This window comes from Antedon bifida, chromosome 4 (assembly GCF_963402885.1).
Source record: "Antedon bifida chromosome 4, ecAntBifi1.1, whole genome shotgun sequence".
Taxonomy (NCBI): Eukaryota; Metazoa; Echinodermata; class Crinoidea; order Comatulida; family Antedonidae; genus Antedon; species Antedon bifida.
Genome location: NC_136229.1, coordinates 30493076 through 30511365, shown reverse-complemented (window position 1 = coordinate 30511365; position 18290 = coordinate 30493076). Strand labels below are relative to the sequence as shown.

At 32.8% G+C, this 18290-nt stretch overlaps 1 protein-coding gene across 1 annotated transcript; it reads right to left on the bottom strand.

Moving 5' to 3' along the window:
• Positions 1-525: 525 nt before the first annotated feature.
• On the bottom strand, positions 526-16870 carry LOC144841547 (phosphatidylinositol 4-kinase beta-like). Its single transcript, XM_078697940.1, has 14 exons — positions 16710-16870; positions 12957-13586; positions 8948-9065; positions 7662-7909; positions 7383-7555; positions 6923-7013; positions 6601-6743; positions 6184-6408; positions 5580-5738; positions 5037-5219; positions 4591-4856; positions 4111-4243; positions 3797-3923; positions 526-3397 (listed from the first exon to the last, which is right to left on the bottom strand). Exons 2-14 carry the CDS (start codon positions 13486-13488, stop codon positions 3213-3215), a joined length of 2583 nt encoding a protein of 860 aa, XP_078554066.1. The 5' UTR covers positions 13489-13586; positions 16710-16870; the 3' UTR covers positions 526-3212.
• Between the last annotated feature and the right edge of the window lie 1420 nt (positions 16871-18290).

Below are 18290 nucleotides of genomic sequence, written 5' to 3'. Positions count from 1 at the left end.
TTCCAATTGAAAGAAACCACATTAAAATTTTGTCATAGGCTAATGCAAGGGTTTGAAAAATCAATTCTTAATGCATTGTTGTCTGATGAGTCACCCACCCCAATTGTACATTACTGTATAACTATTCAAGGGCTAGGCAACTCATAATAATAATAAAGAAAAGAATAACTGGCAAATTCACGGCCAAACAATACATCGGTAGTACTACGTCAGTAATATAATGAATAAAAAGGCTACAAAATATTCTGTACTTGGTCTTTTATTGTTCATTGTTTTTTAAGAATACACAAATCTAACAACCTTTTAAACTACCTGCCATCATTATCTCCCAACTTGGTGTGGTAGCATTGATCATTGTCATACTGTATATCATATATCAATATACTGATTTCATACAAAATAAATACTTGATGGCGATACTTTCTGCTTTATTTTCATTGACCGTTAATTTACCTGGTCATTTCATTTACACCTGCGTAGGTGCTGTATTGATCGCATCAATTAAAAACACACAACATAGACTGCTTCAATTTACCACCAATTTTTGTATTGAAGTTTACACACACATTTCAAGTTTCAACAATACAATATTTTCTCTTCTTTCCTTAGTAAGAATGAAATGACGGTCACTACAATGTATTTATTGTAATAACTGGCTGTTGGAATGAAATGCAGATATGAAATTTGGTTACATTAAAAAAAAATACACCTATACAGTTGTTTTTTCAGTATGACACAAATAAACTTGTCTCAAACATATGGACATTTCATATGCGCAAAGGTTTTCATTTTACAAAAATGACAAATGTTATTCCACTGCAGTAATTTTGAATGGGAGTAGAATCTTTATATTAATTTTTCAGTGAAATGTAACCATATATTGTGTGGAAGTTCCAAGTAAAAATCTATTTTATCTTTGATATATTTGTCATTTGGGTTTGATCTGGCAAAACACATAACATAGAGGTGTGTTGATCTCCATAGAAATGTTATTGTTTAAAGAGAAAATATTAGGGTTATAGGGTATTTCCTGAAAAACATGATAACCCAGTTGGAGATTCTGCATGAGCAACAGCAATGAATATGTACTGCAGCAACTTATGTTTGCTTACTGCAGTAGCATTGATAGCAAAAGAACTACAACACATAAACACTAACATTAATCTAATCATTACAAAATTGTTCCCATCCCTATTCTAATATATTACAGTAATAATTGCATTTATACGCCAATATATATTAACTAGTAGTAATAAACATTTGTACTGTACATGTATCAGCTAATTTCAATGTATACATATTTTACAGTAATTGAGCACCAAAACTGCGCATGCATTGTTTGAAGATAATTACTAAACAGATACCATCATATGGTATGATTGCATTGTAAAGCTTTTTCCCAATTCCAAATCAGGAAACTTTCTAAACTAAAATTAACAAGGATTGAAATATATTACAGATTTTAAACTGGAGTACAATGAATGCATTTTAAGATTACAAAAAAATAATATTAATACAAGAAAATGGGACATTTATTGTGCATGATTGGTAAACAACTTGGCCAAATCCTGAAATTGGAGTCTGTCACAGAGACTATCAGAACACGGTACTAATTGGATTTCATTGTTGTTTAGCCATTAACTACATTTATTTTTAAACTTGGCATAGAGCTTAAGTTAATGATGTAGCACAGTAGGTTTGTGAATCTTTGTCAGATGTTAGTTGTGCTATATTGCCTTTGTGATCAAATCGACAATTATCATTGATGCATTGTATTATAGTACAGTGTCTGTTGAACAACAGAAAAAACAACAGAATTAACGTAAATTATAACAAATAGTCGCTCATCATCATTACAATTTTCAAGCCTGACAAGTTTTGTTACAGTTTGGGTTAAAGTATTAGCAGATAAAAATAAAACTTAACCACATATATAATATATTATATTTTTTAACAGAAACTGTTGAAACAGAAATTAATATGGAACTAAAACTACTATTTACATACACATTCAGAGTAAGCCCAGCTCAACGAAAAAATAATCCCACTATTCTAATTTAATAATACAATTTATAAATATATGGCCAGACAACTGTTGTCATTGGTAGATTAAATAAAAAGGATGTTTTCTATATGTATTCATTTTTTTATACAGTGAGAAGTTTGCAACAGGACTGTTCCAATCAAATTAAAATTTTGTTTTAAATGAAACATATTTACCAGATACTGACTTTTTATAAAGTGGGATCCCTACACACAATCTGTAAGGCTCTATTACTTATACAGAACATACTGTATTTTCCGGTTTTTCCTAAATCTGTTCTAAAGACAAAGTTAATTGCATTGTTTAAACGATAATAAAAAAATATATATTTCATGTGATTGATATTGTGAAAACAAAAATTTACAGATAAAAGTAAAGATTGAGTACAAATAATCTCAAGTCGTTGAAATAATAATACTACTTATTTCCATTCTTTTAAAAACAGAACATGAATTAATCAAATGTACAGTTTAATGTTAATAATAAGGTATAAACATAATATATTTTTGTATACAATTTATCAACAATATATCCATTTTATCAATTAGCAATGGATAAATTATTAATAACTGATGGCCTTTTGTGAAAAAGCTTTTCAATTTTTAGAAGCCAAATTATGTTGTATTTGTTATTCCATTTAACAATGCTTGATTGTGTTTGCTTCCTCCACAACAAGATCTTTGTGTTTCTTTTATTCATTCACACATTGCTTCTATCTATTGCCTCTCAATGTTATCACAATATTGCTCTTGAATGTTACTCTGTAGAAAGACTATATTAGTTTCATGAAAAAAGTGTTTTTGTGGTCTACTCATTCATTTTGAACACATTCCAAGTAAGCAAATTAAATTGGAATTTTGAATCAATTAAACTGAATGCTTAATGAATAAATGCTATCAAGGCATCATAAACCATTGTATGGTATATCCATCAACTGCTGTTTTACAGTATGGAAGTACTGTAACTGCTGTATATTCTTGTTGCTAATAAGAGTTGATGTTGTGTTTAGTCAGTAGGCAACAGACCTTTACTGTTCTAGTATTCTGAATACCAAAGTTATATTATTAAATGTTGTTGGCCCAACTGAAATAACCTCTGACCTAAGTATTAAAGGTCAAGCTCATGAAAGCAATCACAGAGTTGCTTATGCTCTTCGTCTTTTGTTCTTTCACAATATGCCATTTGTAAAATACTGAAAGCCATCATACAGCCTTGTTGTTAATGAATGCATACTTGACTCAACCATACTCTCAACCCACAATTGTAATTGTTCTTCAGTCAAGTTCATATGGAAGCGATCACGCAGTTGCTTTACAGTACTTGATCCTTGCTTGAAACATGGAAGATGTGAACCTACAAAAAGAAAAAAGAAATAAAATTGGATTTACAAAGTTTAAAATAGCAGGAAATTCAGCTAACCTTTGCAATGGAAATTGATCAAGCTTTTGCAGTTAAACTGTGGAACACACTTTCTAATCCAATTCAGAATGACACCTTCTATCAAAGTTTTCAAAAGACTTTTAAAGAACCATCTTTTTTGTTCTTTGTAATTTCAATTTATTTTTCTCTATCTTTATTTTTAAGCGCTTTGGGACAATCTGTTGATTGCCAAAATCTCCATATAAAATGTTAAAAACATTACATTACATTAAAAAGGTGCCATCTGTTACAGCCATCATTAAGCATTTATGGAATATCATTGACAAAATTATTTATTGTATGACATTCTTGTCAATGTCAGAAATAACTTACCTACTCCCATCTGCATAATCTCTACAAGTTGTATGATCTTGTCTTGGTGTTTCCTTGCTGCTATTAACCCTTGTAGCATTAGGATCTTGTAATATTCAAACATGTCACTTCCAATACCACCCATTACCTGAAAAAATATATGTTGTAATTTATAAAAATTAAACTATTCTTTCTAAATGTTAATCATTTTTTTTTGTCAACAGCCTCGGGTACTGTGTGAGCTAGAATTGGACCAGAGAGAAGGCAACACACTTATTACCGTTGTCATACATAGCAAACTATTTAGACTAAAGAATTGATCTTGTCAAGGTTACCTCTACAAATTCTGGTGTGAGCTTGAAGTGAGAGCTTTCAAATCCTAGGTTACGAGGTGATGCAGTCAGGATGAAGCCAAAGTCAATATGAAGAATATGACCTTCATTATCCAGAAGAATATTGCCATTGTGTCTAGATAGAAGAATGGAAAATATACCTTTTAAATATACTATACTGTCATGTGCTAAATAAGGTAGGTTAGTTTATTACCTAATGTAAATACAATAGACTCAATAGAGCTGTGGGATGATTAATTATTTTTGAAGAGTTAATTTAGAAATTTAAAAACAATCTTGGGGAAAACAGTTAATCTTTCCAAGATTAACGAGTTAAAATTCTGGAGATCATGTAGTCCAGTGACAGGAAAAGGTGATAGCTGGATAAATTTACATTTCTGGATACATTCAGCTCAGAAGAACAAAGATTGTTGAGATGCTGGAAGGTACCTGAGAAGTATGAAAATCTAGAATACAGCCTACCTGTCCTTCACTTGGATGAGATAGCAGAGAAGACAGTATGCAGCACAGCTTTGCACAAAGTTCCTCTGAGCATTCAGGAAGCCTTCAGTGTTCAATCCTCCAAATTCTTGCATGAAGTAGTTCAGTAATGACACCTTGCTATTCTTCTTGATTTGATGCAGTGACACAGCATTCAAGACGGGCTCTATCATGCCACTGTTGTCAGATGTCACAAAGATGCGATAAGGCTTGATCCATAGTGGAACACGTTCTTGGTCCCAAATTGTCTATATTATAAAAACATGGTCTTAGTACAGTAATTCAAGATGTAAAACATTAGTAGTACAGCAGCAGTACAATATACAACCACAGCAATTATAATGAGTCATACAATTCACTTATGAAGAATTGTACAGAGAGAGAATACGGGTAGGAATAATATGTTATGGAAGACAGTAAAGTGTTACCTGTAGTTGTTTCAGTAGTTGGTAGGCTAGAAGCTCTTGTCTAAGATCATCTCCACATTTGATGATGACAGAGAGCAGTTTCCAGTTGGGAAGATGTCCATATGGAGATGCTTCACGGATCCTTCGCACTTTCTCATCCCATGGTTCTTTGAGGGCTGCTGCGGAGGGGTCATCTGGGTCTCGCTAAAATGAAACACATAATATTAATAATCACATAACATCACAATAAATTTGGTATCCTAGCGTATAGGGTAGTATTCTCATCTGCTGATTGTTTGTTTCGCACTGTCAAATTTGATTAAATCAGGAAATACCAAGGGCATAAATGAACAGCAGACTAGTGTTATGTTCACAAGGCATGTTGACCATATGTTTTGGTTTTGTACTAAAGAGATGGAACACATTCTGAGACATGATCTTGGTGTATAGAATTTACCAAATTTAAGTGTGCTGTAAATGACACACCTTAAGGGCAATTCACATGTGTGTTAGTTGAGGAGTGAGGACACTCGCACACCTCAAAAGACAAAGATCATATGTTACCTTGAATGTCGTTGTAGGCGTTGTGATATACTGACTGAGACGTCTTCTGATATCAGCTGCTGCTATGTACACCTCTTTACTATCACCACTTGTTGTACTGTCATGTGACAGCTGTGATATTGTATCACTTGGAGTACTCTTCTTTGGAAATGGATATTGCTGAAAATTACAGTTTATAATGTTTACAATAGGAACAAAATATCACACTATTGTCAGAAGGAAACTAAAATGAACAAATTTTAGAAACTTTTCTAAATCACAAAATGTATTTCGGCAGGCACACAGGTAAACATCTCAGCAGTATGCCTAAAGTTAGTACATTTAAATACTTATAAATGCTTCAATGAATCTCTAGTAACAAAGAACAACTACTTTTAGCTTTATTTAGTAGCAATCTCAGTATTTCTTCTTTGCAATAGCAAAGCTCTTTATTCTTTAAAGAAACGATGGTGGTTTGTGGGGATGCTTCCACTTGAAGGCCTATAGTTCATAGACTATAAAATGTGTGGATAGGGATATTCAAGGAATGTTCACTCTTTGAGAAGAATAGGCTATTGTCAGTTTATCCAGGTAACCTAGGCACAAACTAAACAGGTAGACTTACAGATAGAATGTCATCCTCATCCTGCGCCCAACAATCATGGTCAACATCATTGAGATGATAAATGGAGAATGCACATGGTGATACGGTTGGATCATTCTCATAGTCAGTGTGAAGGTTTTCTTCGGACCGAGTATATCTAAGAGTGTTTTCCAAGATTTTCTTTGGTGTTGGGGATGTGTGTTTGTTTTCACATTCTAGTACCTCTACATATATAAGGTAAGGAGCCTAAAAAAAGAAAGCTCTTAAAGTAAGAAGTAGCTTTGTAATTCTATCCATGTTGTCTTCACTAACTCAAATTACACCTATGACGTGCAATTGTTGCCAAAATACCAAAACGAAACAAATATTTCTTAACATTTCTATCTCTAACATCTATTTCTGTATAGAATTACCACATAGTGGTAGTAAAGTTTGTACCTTATCTTTCGAATTGAGCACCACAGCACATGATTGCGGGATCCGTACAATGTGATGGTTCGGAATATCCATGTTTGTTGGGAGCCATATCCTGGCTGGCAGATTCATGTTTAGCATGGATAGCTCTGCAAACAGACGCGACACTACAAGAAAAGATTTAAATTAATTAGTTGTCTGCTTTAAAGTGTTTAAAGGAATAGGTTCAAATCCAAAATTAGATCTGATTGTACAGTATATCAATGTGAATATGGTGTGCAGAAATTACGGTGCCACAAATACAATACACATATTCATAAAAATTAAAATAAATTAATGTCTTTACTTCTCATATCTCGAGTTGGCAAGCCTTGTAATCGTTTCCCAATATTCATTAAGGCATTTACAAACTCCAACATAGGGGCAAGTCTTGGTGCCTTTGGAAAAAAATAAATAAAAATAGATTTACTATCAGTTCTACTTTTTGTTAACACTGATATATTATGCATACAGTACATTACATTACACTACATCAAAAAAGTAAATGTGTATGTTAGTGACTGACACTGACAGCAAAAATGATAATATAAATTGTCCATGACCATTTATATTTAGAAATTTCCCATGGTGAAATAAAGGCATAATAGGTCACTGGTAAAATTATATTGGATTGCAATAAAAGATTATATTCTCTGTTCAACCACAGCTAGAATTTCCTGCAGAATACTGATTTGATAACTTTAAAAGCAAAATGTTGAAATTTCTCTGAGGGTAGTGTATCCAACCTACATAAACCTTAATCCTACCTTGCATAGGCATTCCTCCAAAGTTTGTCTTCCTTTTATCTCATTTAACATGCTGGTTGAGCTATCAAAGCATGTACATCCATTACAGAAAGCCCTGCCAGAACTCAGGTCACCAAGGGTCAAATCAGATTCACCTACAGTACCAGAAAGCTTGGCAAAGTTGCATGCCTTGTCTAGGGTAAAAATATAAATAATCAGGGTTAATATTATTTTTTATTTTAAATCATGAGCAATGTTACTTAAATCACTAAATCAAAATGTCATTGAATGACCCCTTACCTATGAAAGATGCATCTGACCTTGACCTGCTGTGGGTCATTGGTTTCTTGACAGGCGAGTTAACCAGTTGGTTGAAACCAAACTTCAGGAATCCATTACTCTTACTATGTTTTGAACGAAGCTCTTCGGATAAGATTAACCTCCGTAACTTGGTTGCCCGTGAATGTTTTTTAGAGACAAGGCTCGGATCAAGGTACGCCCCTAGCAACCATGCCGTTTCTAAGGAAAAGTCGATACTGGCTTTACATCTGAAAATACAATACAAATTCATAATGTTAATCATTTTATATAATTTAAAATATTTTATTTATTTTATTTAAAATATGAACAATTTGTTGGCATATATATATATATATATATATTTAATCAAGCAATAAATTCAATGTATAAAACGTCATAAATTGAATAAAAAATCCATAACCATTGACAAGAAATAATTTATATTTATCATATGATAATGTGTTGCACATGCAAGCCATAAAGAATAATAAAACATTATTTACTGGTTCTGTAGACTGATGCCATACAATTTAATAATAGATTTAGATGCATCAATAATTGGATAGCAATATCATCAACACTTTAAACATGCATTCAGCACAGTACATTTTATTTATTACTGTACATTTTAAATTTTTTGTTTTTTAGTTTTTGATGTGGTTTTGATTTATTTAACCAATATAAAGTAATAATAACTTTAGTTAAAATGAGAAGAGCTATATTCTACACCTGTTGAATACTGTAGTTTTTTCCATCTTATCAAATTAATTACATGTACTGTACATGTTTTTTTCTCATTATTGATAATGATATTTTGTATCAGTTAGCTTTGCTGTATCATACAGATACATTTTAAACATTAATGCTAAGTGCTAAGCTATTCTAATTACATAATAAAACTCCAAATAATGAGAGGGAAGCCAGGATTCAATGTTTGATCTTTATTTGATCATTATCAGGCTTCCCTTTTCACTGAAAAGTTCAGTTTTATACTATGTTTTAAAGTAAACATTAATCAGTACATTATATTGGTTATTCTAACTATTTGCATTCTCTTTTTGGAAGGAACTCTCATTTTCATTCACACTCTCGATTCTTTTTTAAAATAAACAAAACATCTTATTTTCCAGCAAAAATCAGGGTACAAACTACTGTACAATGTGCCTTTGATACAGTTAATATACAGTATATTTTTTTTTGAATTGGCAACCTAATACAATTGCTTGGTTATTAATTACATTTATTAATAATATTAATGCTGGACTTCTCATAGCATAATACTATACCTTGAAACTATGTACGGGTGCATGGACTCTGCTAACTCAGTCATGTAACAGTACATATTCAATACTTGTGATAAGTAAAAATCAAAATCTGATTCTTGCAGTGAAAATAGTTTATTACCTGAAATAAAAGAAATAATTATGATTAATTCAGGAAGTACTGCTGGTCAAACAATTTAGTTGCAATGATAAATAATGATTAAAATAGTTAGTTTGTTCAATTTGGGCAAAATGGATGATCTTACTCATATGGTTTTATGAAATGTTGACACCAAAAGCAACTCTCTATTTCTATGTGGTTACTGATTTTCAAATATTAGTGATCACTTTTTTTACATGCCAAATTTCGACCTTTTGTGGCAGTCCAAGGTACCATTTTACAAGTTCAATGGACTATCCAAGCTTGTTGTTAGCAATGTGCATGTGATTAATTTTAAGAAGGAACTAAAGTTGATGGTGGTAAACTAGATTCATTTTTTTGGCATATTGCCAGGGATTGGCAAATACAGTAGGTGATCCTTTCACATGACAAAATTGCACATAAACAGAGTCTTATTCTATGGGAACTCAGTGGAAATGTTTTTGGAAGTGACTTTTGACCAGATTTAATGGGGCTCTTGGACAGTCGGGCATGTACCTCCTAGTTACAAAACAGAACCCTGGGATCAAGTAGGCTACAGTATTAATGTTGTTCACATTCTTTATAAAGAAATTGAACACAACATGACTATCAGTAGTGATAAAAGTGGATGAAACGTTTTTAATGCCTGGTGTTTACAATGAATCATTAGAACTTTATGAACCTCACTAGATATGGGCTTGAGTAAATCACTGACACTGCAGACCACATAAAAGAGTGTTTGTAAATTCATGGTTATTCTGGCCTCTACAATCTGCTTATTTTATGATAGCACAAGGTGAAACAGCTGTCCTAATCAACTTGCAATCCACCAGGACCCTGGGAATGGTAGCTACTGTATGCACCTCAAACCAACAAAGGACTCTGGACTTGGTAGTCAAATACTGTACATTCAGAGTGTGTATGTGCAGTAGCCAAATGCCTTAACCAAAGTTGTAAAACCTGGAATAGTGGGATTGGTAGCAAAATGTAAGAACTTGGCCTTAATAATTTTTGTGGAAAATGATCTGTGAATCTGTGTGGTAAACAAGTTCACCTTCTATAACCTCTTCTTAAAAATAATCCCTATGCTCACACTGCAGGATATCAATCTATGCCAACTATTTAAATTCTCTATGGAGAGCTAGAGATACATTTTCAATTTAAAGTGCTGCATGTGAAGCAAGCGCACTGTGTTTTGAGTAGGGTGCTAATTAGTGAAATGTCAAAGAGGTTGGGAGACTGATCAACATGTTTACAAGTGGGCTTCATGCATGAATGGTCACAGTGACATCAACCTCATGCATGAGTAATCATAATACCAGGACATGGTTTAATTTTTTTCAGTAAATTTTAATTTACAATTTTATAGGCTACAGTATGTCAATGTCTGTCATGAGGTTAGCAATTACCCTCTTAAATGACAATAATCTTGTTTTGGAAGGTGCCTACTGTATAATATTAAGATAATAATGCATTACTTAAAATTATTCTCATTAAATCGTTTTAGAAATCAGCTCAGATAACGTCTTTTGAATTTATTAATATTTGCAGATTTAGCTTTGAAAATTATTTCACTTGACTTCAACTAGTAAAATCAAAATTGACACGTAAGCATGCTAATGGACTAGTGACACGATTACGTTTTAATTTAAACTGACATTTCAGTTTCATCAGCACTAATGTGAATATTGTCACATCATAAAAATATATTATTGCCATGTCATTATTTAAATTGTGCAGTATAATACTCTAGTCTAATATATGTGCCATACTCAATAATAAACCATTATTCTAAAATCAAATTGTGCTTTTTTTTAACCCATTAATACAAATATTCTTTTTTTTATTTAGTACAAGTACCATGTACAAAATGATCGCAATTTCAGAGAAAAGACATACCGCAAACCTAACTTTAGGAGTGTTTATTAACCATGCAAACCTTTAATATTAATTATAATATAAGAATTAAAATTAAAAAATTCATGTACAATGTTATCAAAGTTCGTTTTTCACTTTTTCAATTATGTCTCAGTAAATAATAATTAAATTTGTATTTTACAGTTTAAAACAACTAATGCCTGCCACTGATAATAATGTAAAATTCAAGGAAACTCAATTCAAAACATACAAGGTACGGTAAGTACTGTATTAAAAATCAAGTCTTCGTGTTAACTTCCTGATTGCAACATACAGAATTTACTACAGTAACACTAACTAGTAACAGGCAATACTGTAAACAGAAGTTCTACTGTATGCTGTTGTGTACTGGCATTCTGTATTGACACAAACTTTTCCTGTACTGTATGAAGAAATGCGTCAATCTCATTTTGTTTATAAAAATTGGTAATTGTGTAACAACAATAATACTGAATGTTATGTAATCACAACAATACTCTGCACGTTGCATAATAATATTGTACTGTACTTGTTGGCACAGATTGTACGGTACTGTACACTCGGTAAATTATTAATTGTTATCAGAACTGCAGTTTTGCAGTTTCTTGTCTGGTGGTTTCCAATTATGTAATTGGAAACAAACAAGGTTTCTATCCAGGTAAAAACAACACAAGGTTAACAAATTAACCTTGTCTTGTTTAATGAAAATTGGACTTTGAAGATGTCATCATTCAAAACACTAATTTGAAAAATCAAGGACAGCCCTTAATGTCTTTGGTATTTTTATTGCTTCTCTCATTTAAATTTAAAGAGTAAATGAATATGTAACTGGTATTGTATCTGATAGTCTGATAGAAAAAACAGCAATAGTTTAACTGTTATTATAAATTGTCTCATTTGAACACTATTCATTTTACTTCAGTTTTATAAATTCCTGGTTCAATACTGTGCAAAGTTGCAATCAACTTTATGAATTTTTTATGCATGCACAGATTTAATATTTAAATAAAATGTGTGACCCTTGGTGGAATGGACTCATTCATCAACAATCCTAGTTTATTTTTTAGTTCCAAGTTAGGAATGGTCACACACCTACCCCCCTTATTTGATTAATACATATTTGCAACCCACAATACAGTTAGTACAGTAAGGAACCACTTACACTTACAGTAAATAATGCCCTTTATTTTTTGTATTTGTAGTACTGTATTAGTAATCAGGGTTTTCATAGTTTTACATACAGTACAGTTATCATTTGATGGCTATCAGTAAAAAGATAACTGCTATGAAAACAGAATCATAGTTTGTACTTGATAGATTATTGTATTCCCATACAGTGAGTGTGGATGAAAATCAATACAATAGACCCTATTCTCACCTGTAATGGGTGACGCACACAGGTAGACAATTGAAATAACAACAATGGAATTTACAGCAGTATTGTAGGAACCTAAATTGTTGACACTGCTTAGTCACCACAGAGGGAATTTCTAGTTTTATTAATAAACAAGAGTTATTTAATAATTTTCGACTTGGTTCTGCTGTGAAAAAACTAACCGATTAATAATATTAAGCATGTAAATAAATTAACCCCAGAAAGCAGATATGGTAGGAAGTACAGTAGTCTATTAAAACGCTCAAGAGAACAAATTCTTCAAACACAGTTTTGGTACTGTGGATTTACACCAAAACTTATCCATTAAATTTATGATTGAGTACTGTAATTATGATTTTTAAAACCAGGTCTCAACTGCTGCAACTGTACTGTTCAAATAGTTCCAACACTCAATCATTTTGGTGTTTTTTAAATGTTATTTTGAGAATAAAGCCACCTTAAATCAGTTTAATTTTGTCCTGTTTATGCTACAGTACCAACAACTTGAGGATAATTTATTAACAGAATAATTATTTTTATCCATTACAGTATTTTTTCACAGCATAAACAAGCTGCTACTGTTTTTTTTTCTACACGCCAAAAAATAATAATTCACTCACCTATATAGCTCTGTACACCAGGTTCCTTTGATTTATATAAATGAGTTATTGTTATAGACATATCTAAGAGTTTTGATTCAAATAACCGCAGGAGCAAAGACTCCTTAGGCGGTGGAAGGTCTAACGATTTCCGTGATTTTCTGTCCTTTTTATTTTTGGACTTTCGCAAGGATGCAGTTCTAGATGGGTCATCTTCGTCCACTTCATGATTACCATTTAAATGACCATTCAATTGTAATTTCATTTCTTCAAGTTTCTGTGAAATGTCTGTTTCCTCCGCTATGTGTGTATCTACAATTCCATTGTACCCATTGTGGTGTCCGTTTTGTATCGGACCTTTTTGTCTGACAGCTAATTTTAAGTCTGAGATAACATGACTGGCTTCAATTTCACCATTTTCTCCTCGGCCATTAGAAATAATATTAGTGCTTTCCTCACTGATGCCATTTACAAGGGGTGGTATACTATCCTGACCATCACCCTCACTCTGTGGTCGGAAAAAACGGAACGGTAGTGATATTGGCGATTGCATTTTTGTTGGATCTATCTGTGCGCAATCAGAAGACAAACCAGTTCTGTTGCATTTCCATTAATAATGTAAAACCCATAGAATAGAAGCTTCAAACAAATCTGAAATTGAAAATACTATAATAAATATTGGACATTAACTTTATTTGAAAACGGAAAACTTGATCTCTTTATATACTGTAGTTAGTAGTGTTTTTAACAAGGCTGTTTCAGTATACAAACTATATACACTCAATTAAATGCAAAAAAGAAAAAAAACAATAAAACAACGAATAAGTAAACCACCTAGAGTCAAACCCACACAGCACACTCCCCAATTCCACCCTTTACTTTAGACTTCAGAGAAGTGTGTAACTTATAATCTCTTTAGTATCCTATGAGTGGGTAGAGTTTTACACAGTTCACTTTTACTAAAGACTATTAAGAAACTCCATAGAATTTGAATATTGAAACCAGGAGACTGTTGAAAGAGAGATTGACATTGTGAACTTATATCCTGGAAAAAAAAAGAAATATTTTAAAACACAATGAGCACTGCACTTTCATTCCAATGTTTTGTTAATGTTTTTTATACTAATATCTACAATCATTCTTAAATTTCAATTCTGATTGGCAATGTTTATTAACTATTATCAATTTCAAAATGATAGCATCAAAATTAAGTTTTGAATGGCCAGTAAAATACATGAATTTACAGAAGCATTAAACAATCTCTGAGCCTGGCTTGTTTTGGCCAGTCAATGATGAAAATGAAAGACAACCATGCCTAATATGATATTGGAAAATCCTGGAAGAAGCAGCTCGCTTTTCATGATGTTGGTCATTGATTTGTCAATTGATTTTGTTGAGATTTTCTCGAAATTGGCTCCTGACATTCTTTAGTGAGGGCCGAATCATCCCGCTATCTTCTGTAGATGTAATGTAATGCATGCTTGCCTGTCTGATGTAATACAGTGCAGTACAAACATTTCCTTGATCTCTGTTGTAACAATGACATACATAGAACTTAATATTGAACACCTTCATGTATAACAGTGTACAGTAGATTAGTATATTGTAAACACACAAAGTTGAGATTAATAGTCCGGCTTCAGGGCATGAAACAAGAACAATAGGGCAAGTACTAAGTTTGAATAGTTAAAGATAAACTTAATGTGACATTGACAATCAAGTGAAAATAGAAAGTCAGTAGGAATACCACAAACAGGAGTCACCAAACCACAAGGTTATTGACAGTACAGTAGCTGAATTGGAATATAATAAACGAAATAAAACAGACAAAATAAATTAATGATACAAAGCTGGAAATCCCTTCAGGGATCATCTCAATTTCTAGAAAATGGCCTCCTACATATTTAAGGGATCACAAGACAGCAGTTTTAATAAGGAAAGTGACCAACTTCCTTGTTCCTTATGTGGGAGTCAAGGAATTCCTCAAAATCCCAAACAAAAAAAGAGAGTATTTTATTGAAAATATTTTACAACCATTCATTTTGTTTTAAATTTAAACTACTATTATTTACTACTACTATTTTAATTACTAATATTACAGCATAAGATTTTTGTCACTGAATGATATAAAGGGGAAGTCGACTAATGTATGACATTCATAAATATCCATAAAAAAATATTGTATGGTAGTGACAGCATATTGCAATGCAATAAAGGTGAGGGTATAAAGGCAAAGTGTTAGCATATTACATAATAAACTTTAACAAAAACATTGTCTGTTACTCAAAATGCAAAAAGTTACAATGTACAAACAAAAATAAATGTTAGGATATTATTACTTCTATGCCACTACTATTGATAGAATGTTGTTTTGGATGGGCCAACCTTCATTCAAAGTTTTATATTTAGCCTAAAGCTATTTCAAGGCTTTCCACCCAGCATAATTTCAAGCAACACCAAGGCATCCATGAAACCTCTGCTGGGTACGTACCTGTAAGATCTTTTTAACTTACATCCCTGGCAATATTGTATCCAAGGGAAAAGGCCAAAGGGAAATTCCAGTCTTTAACAGAGTAGGGATACAAAAATAGTATAAAAAATAATTACTGCAATTACTGTACCCATTTTTATTGTAATTTTGATAAATTTTTCATGGTGGAAAATCCCACCGTCCTTATTGGAGAGGAGGGAATTAGAATTGGGTATATTTGGAAGTTTCTCAGTGAGTCATAACAAACAGTAAAAGACCATGAACTTTGCTCTTAATCCATTTATCTAGTTCATATTGGGTGGTATTTATCTTGTGTTGCAACATCAGCATTCACATGCACAGTCTACATGTGCTGTACTGTACAATTGAAATGATACTGTACTTTACTATTGTACCTCACTTTGCCATTAGAGCAACACAGTTAACTGCACTATTGGTCATAGTAACGTTAAAAAGTCGTTCCTACTACGATTTTAAGAAAAACATTTAAAAAAAACATTTTTAATGCAACCCCTAGGGCCATAGCAGGGCTGCAAATTAACTTTTTTACTTGGTAGTGCCACCAATCGACAACTAACCCCCCTTCCCTCAACCCCAATGCCGCAGATTCGTTTTTAGTAGTGGGGGTGTATAAAAGTGAAATACTTTGCGAGCAAAGCGAGCAACCCTAGGCTGGGGGCCAGGGGTCTTTGAGTTATTTATAGGTTGTTTCAATCGATATCTGAACACATAAAAATTCCGCTCAGAAGAATGCAATTATTTTGGGTTACGCACTTCTTTTTAGGCACTGGTCCTGATGTGCCACTGGTTTTATTCACGAAAGATTTATTCTTCTTACTATACGTAGCTTCGTAATTTCCATTTATAGTGGACAATAAATGAATCTGTATCTGTTTGTAGTACGAGGCTATGTACCACCACCACTCCAGCAGTATAAAAAAAACCAATTAGGCCTAATTTGCAATTCAAACAAGAAAGTTTAGAAAGAAGAGTAAACCACGATATCATCAGTGTAATTCATCTTGTCCAGACATATGAATTATGACGATGACTAGGCCTAGCCCTACTACCAGCCCACGGCCTAAAGTATAAGTCTCAATATATGACAGCCCTCACTCAGTCAGAGAGCCACTCCTACCGCCGATCCAAACATCGATCCCCTGTGCACCGGTTTAAAAAAACAGGATCAATAAACCTCTTGCCTAGCAGCTAGCTAGGCGGCGGGCTGTGTTTTTGTACACTGACTTAGCCTACATTGCGACCACTGTCAGCATAAAACTTACCTTTAAACCTTGTTAGCTGTACAATATTTTGTTAATTCATCTTATTGTATTCTAGCTGCTAACTCCTTACTCTTCAAATTAATTGAAATAAATCGATACTTTGATACTATTTACAAAAACCATAGTGGACACTCCTCTCTCTCTCACACACTCCGCCGCCGCGACAAAACACCACACAGACAGAATTCGTAATTTTTTTTCCATCAATATGATGACGTCATTATATTACCTTTAACCTTTCCAAGATAAATTCTGAAATGTTTTAATTAAATATTTGTTTGTGAAATGAAAAATAAATAAATATGTTGAATAGATAAATTATAAATGTGTGTAGCATTATACCAATTTTAAAATATAAAATGCGTTCACGTATATCACCAACAAACGATATCATTTAAAAAATACACTTGTTTTTAAATACGTAACTCAACATTACCGATGATGTTGCTATGTTTGTAAACAAAACCTGCAACCAACCGGCAGTACAAAAAACACATTACGAAATGCAGTTATACTGATCTTTTTTGTACCATTAGAAACGTAAGATGAAGTATATTAGTACCTGTAACGTTTAAAGTCGAGTCGAAATTTTTAATATTTGTTTACATTTATTTTAATAGGGCCTAGGCCCAGCGGCTAGGCTTAATAATTTACTTATTTAATAGTTACCTAGTTAGGGCCTACTAGACTAGCCGGGCCTACTAGGCTAGAGGCCTACTACTAGGGGCCTAGTCCTAGGTTACAGGTAGGAGGCGGCTTAACTACATTATTAGATAGAGCTAGAGTAGACGACAACGTGAGCTGACATGCATGGTCATCTCTCAGTGATGATGAGGCACAGGCATAGCTATTAGTAATTAGTGCATATACCCTCCCTCCTAGCTTAGTATTGATTTAGCTAGAGTAGAGAGCCTAAAAAAACTAACTAGCCTAGGCTAGTTAGGGTACTTCAATCTAACTAAAACTCTAAATACAAAAATGAGTTGACAGGATGAATTTGGTAGATTTTTTCATTTTGTTTTGCCTTTTGTTGTAATATATTAAGAGTCTGCCAACATTTTTTACACAAAGCAGGTTCACAGAATATGCCACATTACAGTCATCACTTATGTCTGTTTTTAGTTATCCGCTTGGTAGAGCGGATAACTCCTTGTTATTGTATGGGATCAATATTTTTTTTCTGTATTATTAGTTATCCGCTTGGTATACCAAGCGGATAACTCCTTGTAATTGTATGAGATCAATATTTTTTTTCTGTATTATTAGTTATCCGCTTGGTATACCAAGCGGATAACTCCTTGTAATTGTATGAGATCAATATTTTTTGGTTATCCGCAACTTAGTTGCGGATAACCCATGTGATTGTAAATATCTTTTTTTTCATCTTCTTCTTTGTTATTCTTCTTTCTTTCCCGGATTTTTGTGCGTCGCATATCACCTATTGCTTGTGAATATATCTTTTGTATAACTTTGTCATTATATGGACATTTACCTGAAGTTGTGCACCTCCATATTTTGAATGACGTCAGAGTTGCGCAACGTGACTTACGCGCGATTTTATGAATTTCAATGATTGATCAT